Source organism: Marmota flaviventris, chromosome 9 (assembly GCF_047511675.1).
Source record: "Marmota flaviventris isolate mMarFla1 chromosome 9, mMarFla1.hap1, whole genome shotgun sequence".
NCBI lineage: Eukaryota > Metazoa > Chordata > Mammalia > Rodentia > Sciuridae > Marmota > Marmota flaviventris.
The window spans coordinates 60,482,667-60,507,789 of NC_092506.1; the positions used below are offsets into that span (position 1 = coordinate 60,482,667).

General features: G+C 39.0%; 1 protein-coding gene and 1 pseudogene across 3 annotated transcripts in view; one reads left to right on the forward strand and one right to left on the reverse strand.

Annotated features, from left to right (window-relative positions):
• Nup98 (nucleoporin 98 and 96 precursor) overlaps positions 1-25,123 on the forward strand; it is a 114,213-nt gene that overhangs the window by 83,317 nt on the left and 5,773 nt on the right. For all 3 annotated transcript variants that reach the window (XM_027942552.2, XM_027942553.2, XM_027942554.2), the window contains exons 24-29: positions 1,060-1,289; positions 2,723-2,989; positions 15,000-15,157; positions 16,024-16,167; positions 17,725-17,867; positions 22,225-22,446. In XM_027942552.2, coding sequence (XP_027798353.1) covers positions 1,060-1,289; positions 2,723-2,989; positions 15,000-15,157; positions 16,024-16,167; positions 17,725-17,867; positions 22,225-22,446 — 1,164 coding nt within the window. The remainder of the gene's footprint in view (positions 1-1,059; positions 1,290-2,722; positions 2,990-14,999; positions 15,158-16,023; positions 16,168-17,724; positions 17,868-22,224; positions 22,447-25,123) is intronic.
• LOC114098533 (V-type proton ATPase 16 kDa proteolipid subunit c-like) lies at positions 3,579-10,383 on the reverse strand (annotated as a pseudogene).

Here is a 25,123-nt window from a genome sequence, read left to right on the forward strand (position 1 = left end):
AATTTTATATGCACGTTTTTATGCTGACAGCCCTTCATTGTTAGAATCTTTTTTTTTCCCAAAATGTTTTATTGGTGCATTATAGTTGTACATAATGATGGGATTTATTGTTACATTCTACATGTACTTTATATAGAACTATTTGTGTCTAACAGATTATATATAAAGTTCTCTGTTAACAGAGATCTATGTAAAATTTTTTATTTGCTTTTTATAATTAAAAAAGCAATCTTTGCTGCAGATTAAATGAAGATGACTATGTATTCTGAGTTGATTCTTAAAAAAAAATAAACCACTATCTTTTGAACCTCACAGACACTAAACAGTGATCAGTTCTAGAATAAACTTGATTTTGTGGTAATTTGGAAGTGGTTAACATAATTCTTTTCTCTTTTTTTTTTTTTTTTTTTAGGTAGGGTCTCCCTAAGTTACTTAGGGTCTCACTAAATTGCTGAGACTGGCTTTGAACATACAGTCCTCCTTCCCCACCTGAACCACTGGGATTCAGGTGTGCACTAACACGTCTGGCTGTTAGCATCATTCTTAAAAACTGTGTCCAGGCCAAGTTGACTATATTCTCATTTTAATTTAAAGTGGGTTCTTTAGTATCTACAAGCTTAGCTTCATGACTTTCGATACCTAAGTGTTTGTAAAGTGGGTATTCTGCATTTTTTGCCTTTGGATTTATAGAATTCCAATACATGCTATAATCAGTTCCAAGTCTGGACTACACAATTCCCATGCTTATTATAACCAACCTGGCCTTTGGATATTGAATGCCAGGGTCAGATTATTTGTTTATTCAGTATCTCACATGAGTTCAGTATAGCTCAATGTTAGGGAATAATTTTTTTTTTTGAACTTGGGAAGGGGTTTATTTTTTTTCTAACTGGATTTTGATGGTTTTACAGAGATAACAAAATCCTTTAAAAATCACAGTGAAATGTTTTGTATTCTGTTTGTAATCCTAAGAAGACACGTGAATTTGATTGTAAGAAAATTTTAGCTTCTGCCTTATCTTCATTTTCTATCTTATTCCTCATTTGTTGTTTCTTATAGACTGACTGAGTCTCCATTCAAAGTTCATTTGGAAAAACTCAGTTTGAGGCAGAGGAAGCTAGATGAAGATCTACAATTATACCAGACACCTCTGGAGCTTAAATTAAAACATAGCACTGTCCATGTGGATGAACTGTGTCCTCTCATTGTCCCCAATCCGGGTGTTGCTGTCATTCATGACTATGCAGATTGGGTTAAGGATGCATCTAGAGAATTATTGGAAACACAAAGTAAGTATACACTACTACTAACTACTAACCTTTGATGTCCCAAGAAAAAGGGAAAGGGTATAGTAGTTTATGTTTTTTGGAGGAAAAATTTCCTGCCATCAATCTAGTAAGTGTATGCCTAAGCTCATACTTTTCTGTAATTGAATTGGTATAAATACAATCTCCAGTAAGAAACTGTCAACATTTATAATTATTCTTAGGCCTTTTAATATAAATCCTTCTTCAAAAGAGCCGTAACCAGTCAAATGACTTGGATTTACGAAAGAGTCGAAAAATTATATTTAACTACATGTTTAGTAAATTGCCTTTATTGAAAAGTCTACACTATTTTAGAATGTGCTGTACTGTATATTTGGGGACTTGTTTATTATGTTCGGCCCTGTGTGTTTGTTCATTGTCTCATATATATTCTTCTCAAACTTGTAAGTTATCTTCCCAAGACATAATTATAAGTGGCTTGATAAACAGGGCTACCTTTTTAATTATCATTATTTCTTGAGAGGCAATATAGCATTCTGGTTAAGAGAATGAAGTTGGCTGGGCATGGTGGTGCATACCTATAATCCCAGAGGCTCAGGAGACTGAGGTAGGAGGATTGTGAGTTCAAAGCCAGCCTCAGCAAAAGCAAGTCACTAAGCAACTCAGTGAGACCGTGCCTCTAAATAAAATACAAAACAGGGCTGGGGATGTGGCTCATTGATCAAGTGCCCCTGAGTTCAATCCCCAAACCAAAAAAATAAAATAAATTTTTTTTTTTTAAATGGGCTGAGGCTAAGTGGGGCTATAACTCAGTGGTAAAGTACCCCTGGGTTAAATCTCCAGTACCAAAAAAAAAAAAGAAAAAAGAAAAAAAGTATGAAATTGGACTTGTTACCTGGTTTTGAGTCCTGGCTAGCACAGCTTCATATTGTCTCTAACTTTGAGCAAGTCACTTAACTCTGTATTTAACTGTAAGTTGAAGTGAACCTAGTATATAAATGTCTAGATTAGAATTGGTTTACTCTTAAGTTACTTTGAACAATGTCATTTAGACCCAGTAATTTTTAGGTTGTCCCTATAACAGAATAGTCCCTTACAAATTTTCAGAGGATTTACATTCCTTAAAGCATTTTGTAGATAGAGAAAAGATCCTTTAATTTCATTAAATTCTGTCACGTGAGGTGAAATTAGCCATAATTAGGCTAGGGGAACCTGTTTAAAGACCAGAGTTATATTTGTTATCTTATGTACCTCTGATACATCAAGTGAGCAAGTAGTTGTATCACTTATCTCTGAAACAAAGCTGAATGATATGGAAATAGATTCAGGGTATTCAACTTAGTGTTTGTGGTGTTGATTTATATATTCCTTACATCATTATAGAATGATTCCCTCTCTGAAGTTATTATAAGACTTGGGTTCATAGCATTGCTTTTTTTTTGTTCTTTGCTAAGTTGTGAAGCACTGGAGCCTGACATGGACTCTATGTGAAGCCCTATGGGGCCACCTGAAGGAGCTTGACAGCCAATTGGATGAGCCCAGTGAATACATTCAGATTCTGGAGCGAAGAAGAGCATTCTCTCGCTGGCTATCCCACACTGCTGCTCCTCAGATTGAAGAGGAAGTCTCCCTAACCCGAAAAGACAACCCAGTAGAAGCTGTCTTCAGCTACCTCACAGGCAGTAGGATCAGTGAAGCCTGCTCTTTAGCACAGCAGTCAGGTAGGTAATATGGCCCTTCTCTATGTCTCTGACTACTTCCTACTCACTGTCCCTTATCTCTTTCCCAGAACTTTATTGGACACAGCTGGACACCAGGGCCTGGTGGCTGGCATTCTGCCACCACCCAGGGCACCAGGCACAAGGGGCAGTTCCATCTAAGGAGTCTCAGCAAGGGGGACCCCACAAAGCAACACTCTACCTAAAGGGTACTATATAGTTGGGAGACGAGGGTTGCTCCACAGACGCATGAACAGGTCATATCTTTTATAAATAAACATCCAGTGAAGAGAAAAATGACAACTCTAATTCATCCTTATACACAGAGCACTGTAGGGCGGTGGGCGGGGGCCGGAGGCTGGCATCCTCACTGGTTGGGGGCCTGGATGGGAGATGAATGGACCCAATGTCCACAACACGGGGAGGAAGGGGCCAGGCGGGGCAGCAGACGATGGGCACTAGGACACTGTACATTTATAAGACCAACTACAGAGGGGGCGGCTGCCAGGGTGTGTGTGTGTCAGGCTGTTCGTTCTGGAATGAGGAGGGGGTGGTCTTTATATCGTGTGCTGTGGCTGGTGAGCTTGAGGGGCTACTTTGTGGAAAGTATGAGGGCCACATGAGACCGTAGAGGCCAAGCACCTCATCGAAGATGAGGATCAGGATTATGCCCACAAACAGCCGGGGCTGCTGGGCAGTGCCCCAAACACCGGCATGTCCCACAATGCCAATGGCAAAGCCAGCTGCCAGGCCACTCAAGCCTGCACCAAGCTGGAGGAAACTCCTGTAGAGGCTAATACCATTATTCAGGGAGTTGGCGATGAGGATGAGGACTGCCACCACTAGGCCGTAGATGGCGTTGATCCCAGCCATGACCACTGGAATGATGGACTTCATGATCATCTCCGGCCTCATCTCATGACTGACATAGCCACGATGCGGGTGCCACTCTTGGCCGTGGCATAGGCAGCACCCAGGGTGCTAAAGATCATGGCAGACGAAGCGCCCATGACCGCGAAGAACGAGGCATACTGTCTGGCGGCTGGGCGGGGCGGGGCGAGGTGAAAACAGCAGGCCGAGCAAAGGCTGTCCCCTCTCTTAATTGTGAATTTGTCTTATAACCTGTGAATTTTTAAATCTGGGCTTCTCAGGAAGATTGCTGATTTCACCAGAATAGGGACTGTGTCTTGTTCTCTTAAATGTCTCTCTGGAACCTTAAACATAAGTATACTTAATTAAAAGTATTTTAGCCAGACACTAAAGAAGCCAAGGCAGGGGCTGGGGCTGGGGCTCAGTGGTAGAGCGCTTGCCTAGCATGCATGAGGCAATGGGTTTGATCCTCAGCACCACATAAAAATAAAATAATAATGAAGTGAAGATGTTGTGCCTACCTATAACTAAAAAATTTTTTAAAAAGAGCAAGGCAATAGGATCACAAGTTAAAGGCCAGCCTGGGCAACTTAGCAAGATCTTTTTCAAAAAGTAGAAAGAACTGAGCATGTTGATGCATTCCTGTAATCCCAACGACTAAGGAAGCTGAGGCAAAAGGATCTTTAAGTTCAAGGGCATCCTCAACAACTTAGCGAGGCCCTAAGTAACTTAGGGAGACACTGTCCCAATGGTGGAACAATTCAATCCCCGTACCACAACCACTACCACCCCTAAAAGAAAAAATGCCCCCAGTAAGGATGACAGCAGAAAGAGGCTGCAGAGGGCAGAACGAGCAGTGGCCTTAACATCTGAGTCTTGTTTATTTAATTTGTTGGTGTGGAGGCTATCCTGGAACACTTCTAGGTACAGAGGTACCTACAGAAAACATGTAGAATTTTAACTCTGCGTTGAGCTATTTACTTGGTGATTTTCTTTCTTTCTTTCTTTTGGTTTTTGGTTTTTCTTCCACTGCAAGACTTGAAAGTTCACGGCCAGCCTTATCAATTTGGCAATACCTTGTCTCAAAACTAAAAGGGCTTAGGGATATAGCTCAGTGGTAGAGCACCACTGGCTTCAACCTCCAGTAACCCCGACACACAAACACACACAAAGATAATGTTGTAATCACCAGCACAACTATATGTAGTGTGAAAGGTCTTAAAATTGTCAGAAGTCAGATCCTTAGTATTGACTTCCAGGTTTCTTTAAAAACTTTTTCTTCACTACTTCCACTTTCATAACTATAAACTAGAAAAACTAAAGAGAAAATCAAGAATCTGTAGCTGGGAGTGTAGCTCAGTGTACAGCACTTGCTCACGGGTCCAGGTCCATCTCAGAAAATAAAAGCAGGAGTACTTTTAAACTCATCCTTTGATACCATTATTACCCTGATATTCAAGTATAACTATGGAAAATCTACAGCTAATATACTTTATGATGGAAGATTTAAGTGATTTATCCCTAAAATCGGGCATGCTATTTTTGTGTAGACTGTCATGAATGTTGTAGCCAGTTCAGGAAAGAGAAAACACAGAAAGGAAGAGGTAGACTTGGTGTGGTTGCACACACCTGTAATCCCAGCGATTTGGGAAGCATGAAGATAGCAAGGTCTTAAGCAACTTAGACTCTGTCTCAAAATAAAAAAGGATTGTTGGGGGTGTAGCTCAGTGGTGAGCTACATCCTGGTTCAATCCCCAGCACCAAGAAGGGGAAAAAAAGGAAAGAGTAAAAACTGTCTTTATTTGGAGATGGCATGATTCTGTATGTTCTAAGGAATCCACAAAAACGTGCTGGAACCAAACCTAATTCAGCAAGGTCTTAGATTCAAAATCAATATGCAAAATACAACTGATTCAGCAACAATCTGTCCAAAAAATGAAGTTAAAAAAAAAATTGGGGCTGGGATTGTGACTCAGTGGTAGAGCACTTGGCTGACATGTGTGAGGCACTGGGTTTGATACTCAGTACCATAAATAGATCTAAAGAAATGAAGAGAGACATTCTAGGTTCATAGAATATGTCTGAACCTTAGCATCGTTATCTTTGTTGGGCTGTCATGGACATTTTTAGTTATTTGACACCATCCCTGTTCTTTACCCTTTTGAAATTATAACAGATTTCCCAAGAGGCACATCACCCTAGTTGAGAAACACTGATTGATCTCAAAACCTCAGTATCTTTAAGATGTCTGTTCTCCCAAAATTAATCTATACATTCAATTCCACCATGTGGCCTGCGCATTGGTTTCATTAATGAGGTTCTTGGCATAAAAGTTAGCTAGCAGAGATCAAAATAAAACACACAGACTCAGTTACCTTTTTCTATGACCAGGTCTGAGACGGCTCCCCTCTCTGGCTCCAACCTCGAACCACCCGTAGGGCAGCAAGTATTACTCAGGGCTAGCAGGAGAGAGAGAGAGCGAGCACGCCAGGGAGTAGCCTTTTATTGGGCAACAAGAAATTCAGGGGATAATTCCATCCAATGAAGGTTGAGGGGGGGCCGCACTCCAAGGTCAGGGTCAGTGATTGGGCCCCCGGGGTCAGTGGTCAGTCACACCTCCACACGGACGGGTTCTCTCATCAGGAAAGTTCCAACACAGCCAGAACACCTCAGACCCTTAACGGGAGCCGCCCAGTCACGTGTCAGAATGGCTCCCCACATATTCCCCCTTTCTATTCTTAAAAATGAGGCGGCGGTTCACTCTTTGGAGTTTTTGTATTTTTGTTCCGAAGATTTGCCATCCTATAATTACAATCCAAAAGAGAATTAACAGCAAAGAGAATAATCCAATAATGTACCAGGCCGAGTGTTTAAGAATATTTCCAGGGTTGAATCCATTCAACTCCTTCAATATTTGGTTAGCCAAAGAAGAAGGATCTGAAAAATTAGCTCTATTATTTTGATTGTCTTGGATATGGTGATGAAGTTCCAGAATATCCAAGCTATTATTACTATTTTGCCAAATACCTAACAAATGGTTTTTAACCTTCTCCCAATCCCAGAGAGAAGCATTGTACTTGGCAGCTGTAACACAAACATACTTATAATTAGCATGGCATTTAAGCCTTTCCTTAAATTTTGAGGCTGAAATTTCATTACCTATGTCTATAACAGTCGCCTCTAAGGCGTTTAATTTAGTTTCAATCCTTTTATCAATATTTACTTGATTAAGCAGAGCCTTGGAAGTATTTTGAGCTAAATTATTAAGAAATTTTGCATGCTGAATATTTTGAGACAATGGCAGAGACGCAGAGACAGTTGAGGCAATAAAGGAGACTAGTGCCAAAACACCAACAATTATAACTCCAATAGCACGTTTAGGCCTTGCTAACTGGGCATGAATTTGCTGCAAGACTTGTAAACCAGTATCAGCATACCATGGCTCTGAAATATTAGCAGGCAATAAAACGAAAGAGGGCTGATGTAGTATCAGCACTCCTTTTCCTCCATTATACCTAGTAATACAATTGGTTAGGTTACATTTATTACAAGTAACAATATATCTGTCATCTATCCATTTAACTTTTACATTTCCAATAATTAAAACATAAGGATATTGGACACAGGCTCGTAAGCCATAGCAAGATCCCTCTTTACAGTTCTTGCCAACAAATTTTGGTAAAGGCTTGTCTGTAAAATGTAAGAATTCTGAGGCAGCAATTAAACGCCAAACATCTTTCTGAACACCACCTTCACTATAAGTTAAAATATTACTAACAAATCCTGCAGGAGTCATAGCAGAATTTCTTCGTAGTTGTCTCTTATCAATTTTTGGAGACCAGTCTAAAATATACCCACTATTTTTAGACACCTTATGTTGTACAGGAAAGGTATTTACACAATCCATCCATCTACGAAAGGTGCCAATCTCAATTGTAGAACTATTTGGACAGTGGTGTATTCGTGGAGGTTTTGCAGAAATGACTGGCTTGTTATGTTATGTTACTGATCTAGTATAAGGTCTTAAGTCCCCATAAATAGAATTATTTGTCAGTCTAGGTCTACCAATCGCTGTCTTTTCTTCGAATGATACTTTCAGACAGCCAGCATGTTTATCATGTGACCAACACAAAGGTAATTGGGCACTGTAGCCAGAATAATTAAATCTAGTCACATGATTGGGAGTAATATGAGTATCTGTAAATCCTCCCATCATGAATGAGTCATTAGTAAATACTGGAATAGATTTTCCAGTCCACACAGCTGGGTGTACCAGGGGTGGATCTGGGAAATATGTCCAGTAAGTGTCTACTTGATCCCCTTTTACCTGACAGCCCAGCAGGGCAATTACTGTTGCTACCATCATCACTGGGGTCCTGTTCTCTCCTAGGTGTCGAAGTATTCGGGAAGCCTGGGTTGTTAGCTTCTTCACATCTTCCCATGAAATCAGCTTTTCGGCTGGGTCAATCTGGTCTTTCTTAATCTTTTTCCGATATCTCCTCCTTCTGGATAGGGGCTCCTCCAGGTCAATCCTCAGTCGCTTGAATCTGGGTTCTGTCTCTTGCATGTCTGATAGCAAGTTCAGGTACCCAAATAGGACGAAAAGCGCCTTCTGGGAAGATACAAGCATGACCTCTGCCCCACATCATCACCGGGTCCAGGCCTTTCCACTGACCAGTCTGTAAATCTTTCCACAAAACTCTGCCTAAAGGGCCTGTTACTGAGGGAGACATTTGCCTCTCAACAGCAGTGTGACCTTCTGCGTCACAGTTTAAAAAATTTAAAACAAACAAGGCATGATTAAGGCTATTTTGGGGAGTCATAAACCTATTCCCCCCCTTTAATTTTTGTAATTGAAGCTTAATAGATAAATGAGCTCGTTTCACAATGGCTTGGCCTTGAGGGTTATAAGGAATTTCTGTTTTATGATTAATTTTAAACTCTTGGCAAAATTGTTGAAAAGAAGAGCTTACATAAGCTGGAGCATTATCTGTTTAAATCTGTATAGGGCACCTTAAAACAGAAAAAGTTGTTAGGCAATGAGAAATTACATGTTGAGTATTTTTCTTAGTACGTGTTGTGGCAAAAATAAATCTAGAATAAGTATCCACTATGACATGTACATAACACTGCTTACCAAATTGAGGAATATGAGTTACATCTATTTGTCATATTTGATTTGGTTTTAATCCACGGGGATTTACCCCTGATGGCAGAGATGGAGTGTGAATAACACACTTAGGGCATTGGCTTACAATTTGACGAGCTTGTTTTTTAGTAATATTAAATTTTTTATGTAAGCTAGAAGCATTTTGATGATGTAAGGAATGGGAAGCTAGTGCACAGTCATATGAAGACATCTGTTGACAAAAGGTTACTAATTTATCAATCTTGTCATTACCTGAAACTAAGGGTCCTGGAAGATTTGTATGAGCCCGTAAGTGTCCTATGAAACATGGGTACTTTCGCATTAGCACTGTCTTTTGTAAATGATGAAATAATTTAAATAATTTTTGTGATGAAGTATACCCAATAACAAGTTTTAATATTTTTAGTAATTTTGACTGCATATAAGCTGTCAGAATAAATATTATTAGGCTCATTAGAAAAGTAATTTAGGGTACAAATCAGAGTTTGAAGCTCTGCTTTTTGGGCAGAAGTATAAGAAGTTTGTATTACCTCTGTGTGAACACGACTATAAAAACCTGTTTTACCTGAGTTAGAACCATCCATGAACACTGATAAAGCTTCATCTATAGGATGTGCACGTACAATCTTTGGAAAAATAAGTGACGTTAATGATGTAAATTGTATAATCTTATCACAAGGATAATGGCTATCTATCTGGCCAAGAAAATCAGCAAAGGCTATCTGCCATGAGCTAGAAGTTTGAAAAAGCCAATTAGTCTGCGGAACGGAAAATGGAATAATTATGATATCAGGCTTAGATCTAATTAATTGTAAAATCTTAGTTTTGTCCTTAATTACTAGTTGAGCTATAGAATCATGAAAAGGAATTAATGTTTTTTGAGGAGAGTGGGATAAATAAATCCACTCAATAACTCCTAATCTTTGTCATATGGCTCCTGTTGGGGTATGTTCAGTTGGAAATATTAATAAATACAGTATTTCTTTAGGATCAACTTTAGTAAGTTGTGTATTTTTAATTGTATGTTTAACTTTCTTTAAAGCTATTGTAGCCTCCAAGGTTAGCTGATGTGGAGAGGTTGGAGAGGGATTTCTTGTAATATCTGAAATAAAGGACTTAATTTAGAAGTAGTTAGTTTTAAGGATGGCTTTAGCCAATTAATATCTCTTAAAAGCCTTGAAAATCATTAGGGGTTTGTATGGAAACTGCTTGTTTCGCTCCGGTAAAATCAAAGATGGTGGCCCCCATGGTCGGCGCAATGACGTCACATTGCGCGACCACCTACTTCCTCATTCTCGGCCCCGGGGGCGGGCCGACCGGAAGTTTGTGTTCCGGCCAGGCGGAAATGATGACAAGAAGGCGAGCTGATCCGCGCCATCTTGACTTGCCACGTGGGGTTGAGTCCTGTAATATCTATTATCACCAGTAGATGGAGCCCTGAACTTAAAATTGCGCATGCGACACTACTGCGCAAAATGATTATTTCTCCCGCAAATGTAACATTTTTCGCGGGGTTTTTGTCTTAAATCCTGTGGCCTCAAAGTTTCTTTTAGTGTCGTGGCTAGGGCTACTGTCTGTAAATGAGTAGAGTCTATGTCAGAACATAAGCGGATAAACTCGGAAACTGTCCCTTTTTTATGGTGCGGTCTAAGAACGTCTTGACAATACTTATTTGTATTTTCGAATGCCAATTGCCTAACAATGAACTCACTCGCTCCCGAGTCCCCGATTGACCTGTTTGCAGCCTGGTACAATCGGGCTACGAAATTTGAGTAAGGTTCACTTGCACCTTGCCTGATTTTGGTAAGAACTAAATTGGATTGGTCCTTGGAGACGATCTGTCTCCAAGCACGTTTTGTACAATTAGTTATTTGATTGTATACTACAAAATTATAATTTAACTGTCTTTCTAAATCAGCGAAATCACCAGTCCCTAGAAACATCTCTATTGGTGTTTTTATATCCTGTCTTTTGTTCTTTTTTGCCTGTTCAGAACAAAAATCAGTCCAATAAGTCCTCCAAAGTAAGAAATCTCCCCCGCTCAGACAAGATCTGGCTAAAGAAATCCAATCGCTAGGAGGAAGGGGTTGTGAGCAAATATTTTCTATCAGGCTCTGTACAAAAGGGGAATTTGGACCATACGTCTCACATGCACTTTTTAGTTCCTTAATGGTCTTAAATGGGATTACAGCATGAACTCTAACCCTCTGATCTTGCTCATTAACTTGCTCAAAAACTGGAAAAAGTTGAAAACCGCTAGTATCCTCCCCATCTTTCTGTGCTTTCTTAATACCTCGCTGGAACGGGGTAAGAAAAGTCATTGTTAATCCAGCGTACCTGTTAAATTTTGTTCTTTTAGCAGGCACTGGCCGAATTTGAATAGCCTGGGCAGGCGGTGTTAAACGCAGCCTGTTAAGATTTTTCTGTAAGTCCTGAATTTCAACGTCTGATTCTTCTCCCTCAGACTGTGAGCCATGGTCAGACTTTGTACTATCGCCATTTTGAATTTGGGTTTTTAAACCATGTGGCTGAGAAGAACTCTGAGCCCCTCTAGGAATCTCTTCCGGATTTTCCTCTGCAGGAAGATCCTCTACCTCTTTTGGAGGGCTTTCTAAGATTTTGGAGGTTTGTCCTCTATGATATTTGTCCCTAGAATCTCCCTGTAGGCTAGTCTGGTCTTGTAAGTTTAAAGTCACATTCCTAACCTTTGGTTTGGCCCCTAGCGTCTTTGTTTTTAAACGGCTTAAGGGAAAAGGAATTAACTTAGCCTCAGGCGGATTTTTCATTTGAATAGACTTAATAGCCCTCTGTAAGCCTTTTAACAGGTCTTCAGGGGGCCACGAACTTTGGCCCATATACTCAAAAAGACAAACTTTTAGAGCCGTCCAAGTTTTCTGAATATTTTCTATGCCTCCAGGTAGTTCATTAGAAAGACAGACTTTTTGTAACTTTCTTCTTAATTTCTCCCAAGTAGATAAATTTGGAGACTCTTGTTCACAAAACCAAGGACAATATTTACCTACAATCTTTAAGAATTGTAATAACTGAGCTTTCTTTATCTGTTTTTCTTTCTGATTAATTATACTGTCTAAAATAGTCAGATACATTTCCTTATCCGTAGAAGTTGAATTTTTTATTTTAATTAATTTAACGTCTCTTTCCTTCAGTATCTCCAGGTACTTTTGTGACTCTAAATTGTCACCACTTCCTTTATCTTATCTTTATAGCGCGCTCCCACTCAATCTAGCTAATCTAGAATGCCCCACGTTGGGCGCCAATTCCACCATGCGGCCTGCGCATTGGTTTCATTAATGAGGTTCTTGGCGTAAAAGTTAGCTAGCAGAGATCGAAATAAAACACACAGACTCAGTTACCTTTTTCTATGACCAGGTCCGAGACGACTCCCCTCTCTGGCTCCAACCTCGAACCACCCGTAGGGCAGCAAGGATTACTCAGGGCTAACAGGAAAGAGAGAGAGAGAGCACGCCAGGGAGTAGCCTTTTATTGGGGAACAAGAAATTCAGGGGATAATTCCATCCAATGAAGGTTGAGGGGGGGGCCGCACTCCAAGGTCAGGGTCAGTGATTGGGCCCCCGGGGTCAGTGGTCAGTCATACCTCCACACGGACGGGTTCTCTCATCAGGAAAGGGCCGGGAAAGTTCCGACACAGCCAGAATGCCTCAGACCCTTAACGGGAGCCGCCCAGTCACGTGTCAGAATGGCTCCCCACATTCAATGCAGTTCTTTTTTTTTTTTAAACACAATGCCTTTTATTTTTATGTGATGCTGAGGATTGAACCCAGGTCCCGCCCATGCCAGGCGAGCGCTCTACCACTTAGCCATAATCCCAGCCCCCAATGCAGTTCTTATTAAAATCTCCAACAGTTATTTTGGCAGAAAATGAAACTCTTTTTTTTTTTTTTTTGTACTGGGGATTGAACCCAATAGCACTTAACCACTGAACCATATCCCCAGGGTTTTTTTGTTTTATTTTTTATTTTGAGACAGGGTCTCACTAAGTTGCTTAGGGTTTTACTAAGTTGCCAAGGCTGGCCTTGAACGCATGATTCTCCTGCCTCAGCCTCCCAAGTTACTGGGATTACAGGCATACTCCACTGTGCCTGGCTGAAAACTCGATTCTTATTTGTAAATGCAAAGAACCTTTTTCGGGAGAGTGACTAGAGAGTACTCAATATTTGTTTATTTCAAAATATTTGCTTATATTAGGGCTACAATAACCAAGATAATTAGGAGGGTGCACATATAAATGAATGGAACAAAAATGAGGATCCAAATATAAAATCCTTTCACTTCTAGTCTTCCTTTTTTAAGGTGGGTACTAGGCATTGAAATCAAGGGTGCTTTGCCACTGAACCACACTCTCCCAGTCTTGTTTTATTGTTGTTGTTTGTTTTGTTTGGTGGTGATGGTGGTTGTTTTAAGACAGCAGCTTGGTAAATCAACTATGCTGGCCTCAAACCTGTGATCCTCTTGTCTCAGCCTTCCAAGTTACTGGGATTATAGGCATGGTATGCAGCCATACCTGGATTAACTTCTCTCTCTCTCTCTCTCTCTCTCTCTCTCTCTCAAGCAAAAGTACCCAGAACTATTTAAATGTGGATAAGATACTCTGTACAATAAATAATGCTAGAGTAGTTGGATATTCATTTGCAAAAAAAAAAAAAGATTAACTTTAGATCCTTACCTCATACACAAAAATTTATTTGAGCAAGTATCCTAGAATTCTGCCATTGGCTAAGTAAATTTTTTTCTTTCTTTCTTTTTAATATTTTTTTAGATGTAGATGGAAACAGTATCTTTATATATTTATTTTTAATATTTTTTTAGTTGTCAGTGGACCTCTATTTTATTTATTGATACACGGTAATGAGAATAGAACCCAATGTCCCACACATGCCAGTCAAGTGTTCCGCCACTAAGCCACAATCCCAGCCCCTATTTATTTATTTTTTCTGTGGTGCTGAAAATCAAATTCAGTGCCTCACATGTGCGATTTTTCACAGGCCCTCTACCAGTGAGCTACAGCCCCAGCCTCTGGCTCAGTATATTTTCAGTGGTAAAGTCTGTGTAAAATGTCAAGGATTGACAGAACCTGATTAGTTTGCAAAGACATCTTAATGTATCAAACTATAATGGGTTTTTGTTGTTTAGTTTTGTACTAGAGATTGAACCCCAGTGTACTTTACTCCCTGTCCATTTTCTTTTGTATTTGTCACCCAGAATACTAGCAGCTTATGGTCAAATAAGCAATACTTACTGCATGAATCATAACCCATTCATGGTCTTATACCTGTATGCATATAGGGAGATAACTTGGCCTAGCAGCAGATTTCCATAAGTTTTCCTGATATATGATTTCTTTCAAGCAGGCCACTCTAATTTGTGAAGGAAACCCTTTAAGATGAGAGCTTTAGCTTCTGTCAGGACAGTACCTTATATAATCCTGTAAGCATTGATCCCCAGGCATAAAGAAAAGGAAAAAGACTCTTGACTTAGGAGTTTGTAATATGAACTAAAACAAAGAATTTTTGTCAAAAATCACATTTTTTTCTAGAAAATTTTCACTATAAACCTTTAAATTAGATATGTGCTTAGGGTCATAGACGTAGTAGATCTGCCATTGATCTCTATATGTATGCTGTCTATATATAATTTAGGTTATGTTCAAGTATTTCTACTTGATTTTCTACTCAAATAGGAAATGTTTTTTGTTTTTTGCTTTGCTTTGCTTTGAGATATTAAGGTTTATACCTGGGTCTAGAGCTAGCAAATACTCTACCACAGAGCTATATCCCCAGCCCAGTGGTAAATTTTGGGTTAGTATTTTGGTACTGTTGCAGGAAGTAGTCAGGGGTGGGTGTTAAGTTCTCCCCACTGAGTGGTGGAAAAAATAAAAAGAATGATTGCCCCCAAGTGTTTCACCAAGTCCATAAGTCCTTAATAATCACCAGAGAACTTCTGTTTCTCTTATAGGTGATCACCGTCTTGCCCTTCTTTTATCTCAGTTGGTGGGTAGCCAGTCAGTTCGGGAGCTGCTCACCATGCAACTGGTGGATTGGCATCAGCTCCAGGCTGACTGCTTCATCCAGGATGAGAGACTACGTATCTTTGCCCTGTTGGCTGGAAAACCGGTATTGTCCCCTTTACCATAATCTCACATCAATTTTTTTATAAACTATATTATTGTAAATTATCCACTGTTACACATAACTGGGTAATTTGTATTTCCAGTGTAAATGTTTTCAAATTATAAAGGCAGATGTACCTGTTGTAAAAAGAAAATCTAGCTATATAGAAATTAAAATGTTAAAATTCACCATATCACATATCAGAATGATTAATAATGTAAATATTACATGTGTGTATATACAAGTAAAATCAGTTATGCATGGCAATTCTGCAACTTATTTTCTTTCTTTTTAATTTTTGTAGTTGTAGATGGACAGAACACCTCTATTTGTTTATGTTTATGTGATGCTAAGAATTAAACCCAGTGCCTCACACATGCTAGGCAAGAGCTCTGCCACTGAGCTACAGCCTCAGCCCCCTTATTTTCTTTAAATTAACTTTATGTGGACATTTTTTCATGTCCTACAGCATCAATCTTTATAATAGCCTTTTCTTTTTCGTTTTATGGATGATGAAACATAATTATTTTAAGCTAGTTATCTATTACTACCTACCTATTTGATTACCTTCTTAAAGTCAAATTTCAGAAATGTAATAGCTAGTCAAAATTTATTCTCATCTTAAAATTTTATAAGTTAGTACCATAGGCAATGAGAAGACCTCCTCTCTGCTCTCATCTCAGAGCATTGATTGTTATTTGTTCAAATCCACCTTCTCACCTGCGACTGACAGACTTTGTATTGTATATCTGGGTCATTAACACTGGCATATAAGTAATTTAAAATATTACTTGAATAAGTGAATAACTTGCAGGTGTAGGCAATAACAAGATAAAATACAGCTGTGGTGATGAGTTTGTTTCCTGCAGGTGTGGCAGCTTTCAGAGCAGAAGCAAATCAATGTGTGTTCTCAGCTAGATTGGAAACGCTCCCTTGCTGTTCATCTTTGGTATTTGCTTCCACCAACAGCCTCCATTTCCAGGGCACTCAGCATGTATGAAGAAGCATTTCAGGTATATCTATCCAGTAGTACATGTAAATATCTGGTGGGTGTTCTGTCTTTGAGAAGTCCTGCTGAGAAAAAGCTGTTAACTCGCTTTCTATAATATAGTACTTTTTACTAACTGCCGTTTTGAAAGTACCGTAAAAAGTTTGCACAGTTGTATTCCTGCCTCTAAATAAGAGATTTTCTTCATTCCTGATGCTGTATTACCCATTTGGGAATTGCATGATATTATACAGCATGAGGTTTGGTTTTGCCCTAATTAGAAGGTCTAAAATTTGCCTCCAAATAATCATATTTTATATGTTGAGGTCAAAGTAGTTGTAGGATTTAATTTCATCATTTCTGAATCTTCCCATATTTTATATCATTTATTAGAGTGACATTTATTATCAGGAGACAGAACACTAAAGAAACTGAATGTAGGGACTGGGGTTGTAGCTCAGTGATAGAGCACTTGCCTAGCACATGTGAGGTTCTGGGTTTGGTCCTCAGCACCACATAAACATGCATAAATAAAGTTATTGTGTCCATCCTACAACTAAAAATATATATATATATATATATATATATATATATATATATATATATATATATATATATATATATATAAATTGATTGTAGAGCTGGGTGCAGTGGTGCATGCCTGTAATCCCTGCATTTTAGAGGCTGAGTCAGGAGGATTGAAGTTTGAGGCTAACTTCACCAACTTTGTGAGACCTGTCTCAGAATTTTTAAAAGGATTGTGCTGGGGATGCAGCGCAATGGTAAAGTGCCCTGAGTCAATCCCATATCAAAAAAAAAAAAATTGTGTCAAGCTTAGGTTTAGTGAGAGCTACTTGAAATCTTTACCAGTCAGTTGAAGACAGGTAGTATGTGTCACAACCAAAACAGTTTTAAATTCTTTTTAATTTATTTTTTAGTTGTAGTTAGACACAATACCTTTATTTCACTTATTTATTCTTATGTGGTGCTGAGGATCGAACCCAGGGTGTCACATGTGCGAGGCAAGCGCTCTACCGCTGAGCCATAACCCATCCCCCAGTTGTAAATTTTTTACTGATTATTTTGATGTATCATTTTGTGTGTGTGGAAGGAGTAGTACTAGGGATTAAACCCAGAGCCACTCTACCATTGAATTATGTCCCCAGCCCTTTTTTAATTTTGGGATAGTCTTCCTAAATTGATGAAGCTAGCCTCCAATTTGCAATCCTCCTGCTTCAGCCTCCAGATTTGCTGGGATAACAGGCATATACTACCACACCTGTCACATAATTTTTTTTTGGAGGGGTGTATCCGGGATCCTCAGGGGCACTTGACCACTGAGCCACATCTGTAGCCCTATTTTGTATTTTATTTAGGGTCTCACTGAGTTGCTTAGCACCTCTCTAAATTGCTGAGGCTGGCTTTGAACTCTCAGTCCTCCTTCCTCTGCCCCCCCAAGCCGCCGGATTATAGGCGTGCGTCACATAATTCTTAATACAGGTGTGAAATGATTGAGACACGATAGCATCTATTGAAACAGACTAGCAGCTGGTATATTATTCTATCAAATTTTTCTCTTCAGAATACCTCTGAAGGTGACAGATATGCCTGCTCCCCACTTCCTTCATACTTGGAGGATTCTGGCTGTGTGGTAGAGGAGGAGCAAGACTCACGGAGACCACTTCAAGACGTCTGCTTTCACCTTCTGAAACTTTACAGTGACAGGTAAACCATGGCTAGGAATTAGAGAGGGCTCCATGAGCCCCTAAGGAATCCTTTCCCTTTCATATGCCTCTGAATTGCTATAAGTCTGTATAAATTATCAAATGTAACTTGTAGTAATTAGAGGGAAAGAATGTTGGAATGAGAGTTAAAAGTCTAATCATTAATTAGATTTAATGACATAATTTACATATAATAAAGTAACAGTTTGATCATAATTATCACAGTGTAACTACCATCACAAGCAATATATTTCCATTACCCACAAAAAAAGACCTTTGTGCCATTTTACAATTAATCATTAAGCCCAGACAACTATTGACTGTCTTTTCATTATTATAATTTAGTTTTGCTCTTCTAGCATTTCATATATTTGAGATAATTCTATATATTCTCTTTAGTGCCATGCTTATTTCATTCAGCATGATAATTCTGAGATTTATCCATATTAATATGTGTATCAAAAGTTAATTTTTAAAAATATTTTTTAGTTGTAGATGGACACAATATTTATTTATTTATTTTTATGTTTTGCTGAGGATCAAACCCAGTGCCTCACATGTGAGAGGCAGGCACTCTACCACTGAGCTACACCCCAAACCCTCAGAAATCACTTTTGAGCCAGGTGCAGTGGTGCATGCCTGTAATTACTTTGACTTGGGAGGCTAAAGCGGGAGGATCACAAGTTTGAGGCTAGCCTCAGGAACTTAATGACACCCAGTCTCAAAAAATAAAAAGGGCTAGGAGTATTGCTCAGTGGTAAAGCACCACTGGGTTCAATCTACATTAAATATCCACCACCACCACCACCCCTGCCAAAAAGAAAAAGAAGATTTTTTTGGCTAGAGGGAGTTGTTTTTGTAGGGGGTTTTGCATAATATATATCCACTTGTTAATGGGCAGTTAGATTTTGTTGGGTTTGGCTAGTTTCAATAAAGCTGCTATGGATATTTACACCCAGAAATGGTTGTGTCAAGCCAGGCATGGTGTCACATGTCTGTAGTCCCAACTACTTGGGTAGCTGAGGCAGGAAAATCACTAGAGCCCAGGAGGTCAAGACCAGCATTGGCGACAAAGTGGTTTTACATTACAATTTGTTTAATTGATACAGGACTAATGAAGTTTTGATCCTTTGTTTCTTTTAGGGAGTTTGTTTCACCAAAGTCACCAGATTTATTGGCATAAAGTTATTTCTGATATTTTTATTATGCTTAAATATATTTTTAGGATTTTTAAAAATCTTATGGCTTTCTGATATTTATAACTTTTTCCCCTTTTTTTATTGATGCATTATATTTGTGCATACTAGTGGCATTTGTTATGTATTCATACATTCACACAATATAAGTTGGCCATTATCATTTCCCATTATTTCCTCTTTCTCTTCCTTTCTCCCTCACCCTGGTCCCTTTTCTCTATTCTACTAATCTCCCTTCATTTTCATAAGAAACCCCATAAGCACCTTTCATTTTCCTCTATAGCTTTCACATTTGAAAGAAAACATATGACTCGTGACCTTCTTAGTGTGACTGATTTCACTTAATATAGTGGTCTCAAGTTTCATCTGTTTTCCTACTGAATGAAACTCTTATGCACATATAACATTTTCTTTATCCATTTATCCATTAATGAGCATAGAGGCTGGTTCCATAGTTTGGCTATTGTGAATTGTGGATATATATATATATTGCTACAGTATGAAGACTTGATTATTTAGGATAAATACTAAGAACTGGTACAGCTGGGTCATGTGGTAACTCCATTCCTAGTCTTTTGAGAAACCTCCATACTGATTTCCATAGTGGTTATATGAATTTACAATCCTAGCAGCAGCATAAAAGTATTCCTTTTTCTCTATGTCCTCTCTAGCATTTATTATTGTTTATCTAGACACAATGCCTTTATTTCCTTTTTTTAAAGAATTTTTTTCTTTTTACTGTGTGTTTATTTGTTTGTTTGTTTGTTTATTTATTTATTGTGGTGCTGGGGATTGAACCCAGGGCCTTAAGTATGAAACGCAAGCACTCTACCAACTGAGCTATATCCCCAGCCCTATTCTTATTTATTTTTATGTGGTGCTGAGCAGTGACTTACATGTGCTAGGCAAGCGCTCTACCACTGAGCTACCACTCCAACCTCAATTATTGTTTGCATTCTTGATGACTACCATTCTGACTGGAATGAGATAAAATCTCAGCGTAATTTTGGATTGCATTTCTCTAATTACTAATGAATGTTACATTTTTCAAAAATTTTTTGTCCTCATATTGGAAGGTACCCTTGCTTAAGTCTGCTTAGAGTTTAGTAATTTTGTTGACCTTTTCAAACAATTTTTAAGTTTTGTTATCCCTATTAACCTGGTCAAAGGGATCATAAATTGTCAAACTCAATAACTCTTCTAAAAGAAAGCAGTAAATCTTTCCAGCTGTAATTCAGATGAAGATTTTTTAGACACCAAATGCACAATTCATGAAAGGAAAAAAAAATGGTAAGACTTAAACAAAATGAAGCTGCTTCTTGTTGAAAAACTTAAGACAATGAAAATCCAAGCACAGTGGTACATGCCTGCAATCCCAGCAACTCAGAAAGCTGAGGCAATATGAGGACTAGGGGTGTAGCTTAATAGTAAAGTGCCCCTGAGTTCAATCCCCAGTACCCAAAAGAGAGAATGAAAAGACAAATCACAGGCTAGGAGAAAATATTTATGCTTCCTATATCTAATAAAGGTCTTATATTCAGAATGAAGAAATCTTAAAACTCAATAATAAAAAGTAAACAACCCTATTGAACAATTGGGCAAATACTTAAAACATATGCTTCATCAAATATGACCCAAATGGGTTGGGATTGTGGTTCAGTAGTAAAGTGCATGCCTAGCATGTGTGAGGTACTGTATTCGAGCCTCAGCACCACACACACACAAAAATAAATGAATAAATAAAGTTTAGGAAAAAAAGATGACCCAGAGCTGGATGTGGTGGGCATACCAGTAATCCCAGCAGCTCAGGAAACAGAAGGGAGAATCACAAATTCAAAGCCAACTTAAGCAAGTTAGGGTAACTTTTGTCTTAAAAATAAACAGGGCTGGGAATGTGGCTCAGTGGTAGAGCACCCCTGAGACAGCCCCCAGTACCATAACAAAACAAAAAAATGGCCCAGAGGTCAGGAAAGATGTTCAGTAGTTGACAGAAATGTAAATTAAACCATCATATCAGGTGTGTGCCACTGAGCCATAACCCAGCCCCACCCTGTCCTTTTAAATGATCTAGAACTTCATTTAATTATTCATTCAATCAAACCATGATTTAAGTGGAAATTGGTTAAGGCAGATTAATCACATAATGTTCTATTTCAAAAGCACTGATGTAGAAAAACTTCACTAACTACCAAAGGAAGTATTAGAAAGTGTGTAATCGCAGCAACTCAGGAGGCTGAGGCAGGATGATCAAAATTTCAAAGCCAGCCTTAGCAACTTCATGAAGCCCCAATCAACTTAGATCCTGTCTCAAAATAAAAAGAAAGTAAGTTATAAAATGACTGAGCTCTCAGGTGAAAAGATAAAGTTATTGGTTGATAACCTAAGCCCTAGATCTTTAAAACTTGGAAGTAAGGAATCTTAGTTTATGCTATTCTCACTTATTTGAATTGCAGGTTATGAATTTATCATATAAACTGGCCCAGGACTGTTGAAAATCCTGGATCTTAGTAGAGGGGGAAAAAGCAAAAAACTCTGCAGAAACACTGAAAATTCAGGGTACTTGTATTTCTGTATAAAAAATAATACCCATTGGGACTGGGGTTGTGGCTCAATGGTAGAGTGCTTGCCTAGTATGTGTGAGGCCCTGAGTTCAATCCTCAACACCACATATGAATAAACAAAGTTAAAAATCCATTGGCAGTAATAGTAATAATAATAATAATACCTGTTGAAGACAAGCAGATAAAAATTAAAAACCATAGAACAAAATAATCCTCAATAAGACTGTTAGCTATTCAGACAAACGGGAGAATCAACTATCTTCAGATAATAGAACAATGTGAAAGACACTAAGGTAGCTTTAAGAAAAGTAATAGCCTCTCTAATGAATGATGGGAAAAGTGAGAATTGTGAAGACAATTGTCTATATTCAGACAATTATAATTGTCTGTATTAAGATGGTAAAACTGTACAGGCCACACCAGTACCAACAAACCTATTAGATCACATAGACTGGCTGAAAAACATAGTCTCCAGAGGCCTTTAATGCTTTTGCCCTCTTGATTCCTTTGTCTTCTGAGAGATGCCCAGAACAGTTGACTTGTTCATTACAGGTGAGCTGGTAGCTAGATATAGTAACTCTGAACAATTTCTCCTCTGCAGACATTATGATCTCAATCAGCTGTTGGAGCCTCGAAGCATCACCGCAGATCCTTTGGATTACCGCCTAAGCTGGCATCTGTGGGAGGTGCTGCGAGCTCTTAACTATACCCATCTCTCAGAGCAGTCTAAGGGTGTGCTGCAGGCCAGTTATGCTGGCCAACTTGAAAGTGAAGGGCTCTGGGAGTGGGCCATCTTCGTCCTCTTGCACATTGACAACTCGAGGTGAGTAAGGAGTCATTGAACCTGCCAGGTACCTGTGGCATTCCAGAGCAACCCCAAAGGAGTCACAGTCTCTTAAGGTTCTGTTCAGCAAGTAATTGTTTAGAATGTGTATTGGAACTAGCCATGTGATAACCGCAATACAATTAAACCCTCAGCCCAGAATGTTTCTGGATTCATGTGAATCAGTTAAAAAAGATTTCCTTTGTTTACATGCCAAATAATATTTATCACAAGGCACTTCAGTAGTTTCAGAAGGATGAAGAGATCTCTGTGAGCTGCATTGAGTCTGTGAAGAACCAGGCATAGTGTCACATGCAACTTGGGAGGCTGAGACAGGAGGATCGCAGGTTCAAAGCCAGTCTCAGCAACTATGAGGCACTAAGCAACTCAGTGAGACCCTGTCTCTAAATAAAATACAAAATAGGGCTGGGGAATGTGACTCAGTGGTTGAGTGTCCCTAAGTTCAATCCCCAGTAACCGACCCCCTCCACACAAAAAAAGTCCAAGGAGGTATATTGGTGCTAGAGTGCCCTGGGTTCCATCCCTAGTACCACCAAGAAAAAAAAAAAAAAAAGAACGAATGAAATGGAAATAGAAGCATATGCCTGGGTGAGGCAACATATTATCTTACACACAGATTCAATTGAAGGTGGCATATTTAGGAATTATAAAGTAGTAATGCTAGCTGAGCTGCCTTAGTGGATCCATGGTAATAATATAATAGGTTAGTTAGAGGACCCTTACTTTTTCTTTGTCAACCACTTTCTCCTCCTTTGTCCATCCTTTATCACTTACCCATCCTTTAAGTTTGATAGTATTATATTTACCAAACAACCTTGTGCTCAGGTGCATGTGTTTTGGTGTTCTGTATCCAAAAAGAGAACTTCTCACCATGGTTTGAACAAGAGAAGGTTGGAAGTATTCTATTTTTTTGTTTGTGGTGCTGGGAATTGAAGGCAGAACAGAGCCTTGCATGCTATGCAAACACTCTACCAGTGATGTAAACCCCCAGCCCTAGATTCTTGGGGAGGTTATTATTGTTGTTTTTTCTTAGATAGGGTCTCTCTATGTTGCCCAGGCTGGCTTTGAACTCCTGAGCTCAAGGGATCTTTGTGTCTGAGCTTCCCAAGGAGCTGGAACTACAGGTATGTGCCACTGCACCAATCCACCCAGCCCTGTTTTTTGTTAACAGAAGCAGGATGGTATTAAAAATGATAACAGCCAGGCACAGTAGTGCATGCCTATAATTCCAGCAGCTCGGGAGGCTAAGACAGGAGGATCACCAGTTCAAAGCCAGCCTCAGCAACTCAGAGAGGGCCTAAGCAACTTAATGAGACCCTGACTCTCTAAATAAAAATATAGAAAGTGGCTTGGAATGTGGCTCAGTGGTTAAGTGCCTCTGGGTTCAGTCCCTGGAACCATAAAAAAATAATAACAAAGTGGGGACTGGGATTTTGGCTCAGTGGTAGAGCACTTGCCTAGCATGTGTGAGGTACTGTATTTGATTCTCAGCACCACATATAAATAAACGAATAAAATAAAGGTCCATCAACATCTAAAAAATATTTTTTAAAAAAATAACAAAAATAAACATGTATATAGTACTTTGTTGTAATTGCTCTAAGTACTTTTCACATATTAACTCATTTTATACTTAGGGTCATATAGCTAGTAAATGGGAAAGTGAGTTTCCTGTCTCTGCTGGCATGTTTTGTGGTGGGTTAGGTTTTATAGTCATACTTGTCAAAATGCTGGGTCTATCATATATCACTTTGATTTAGGATGAAGCTTATTCACTTTGGCCTTTGGGTAAAGATACTCTCCAGTCTTCTTATCTGTAAAATTATGATGTCTGTCCCTATTCAGAGGTGATTATGGGATTAATATGAGTAAAAGTATAAAGCATCTTGCACAGCCTAGTTTCATCAATTTTTCTTTCTGCTTCATCCTTAACAGGAAGTGAAAGGAACACAGAGTATGCCATGAGTTTATTTAAAAATACTAATAGGGGATTTTGTGCTAAAAGGCTGGCTATTAGAATGATGTTTCAGGGGCTGGAGTTGTAGCTCAGTGATAGAGTACTTGCCTAGCATGTGTGAGGCACTGGGTTCAATTCTCAGCACCACATATAAGGAATAAAATAAACGTCCATCAACAACTTAAAAAAAAAAAAAAAGAACGATGTTTCAGAGTTGGTTGTGAGGAAATAGATCCTGTTTGCCAAAAACAGGAGGTGGCTGTAATTTGACTGGGAGTTCTTAAAAACCTAGGAGTTCAGAAAAGAGTCAAAGAGAACAGTTTGTTTGGTGTTTGGTTTGGTTTTGTTTTTTGGTACCAGGGATTGAACTCAGGGGCACGCAACCACTAAGCCACATCCCCAGTCCTTCTTTGCATTTTATTTAGAGACAGGGTCTCACTGAGTTGCCTAGGGCCTCATTAAGTTGCTGAGGCTAACTTTGAACTCTCAATCCTCCTGCCTTAACCTCCTGCACCACCTGGATTATAGGTTATGTGCTACCATACTTGGCCAGGAGAATAGTTTTGATCTGATACATAAATGACTGATCCTTTAACCCTGTAACCCTGACAGCAAAGAATTCTCCTTAATGGCCTTATCCTAGAGGTAGAGAGAATGAATTAGTAAGGCTGATAGCTTGAGAAAATAAAGGAAAAGCAA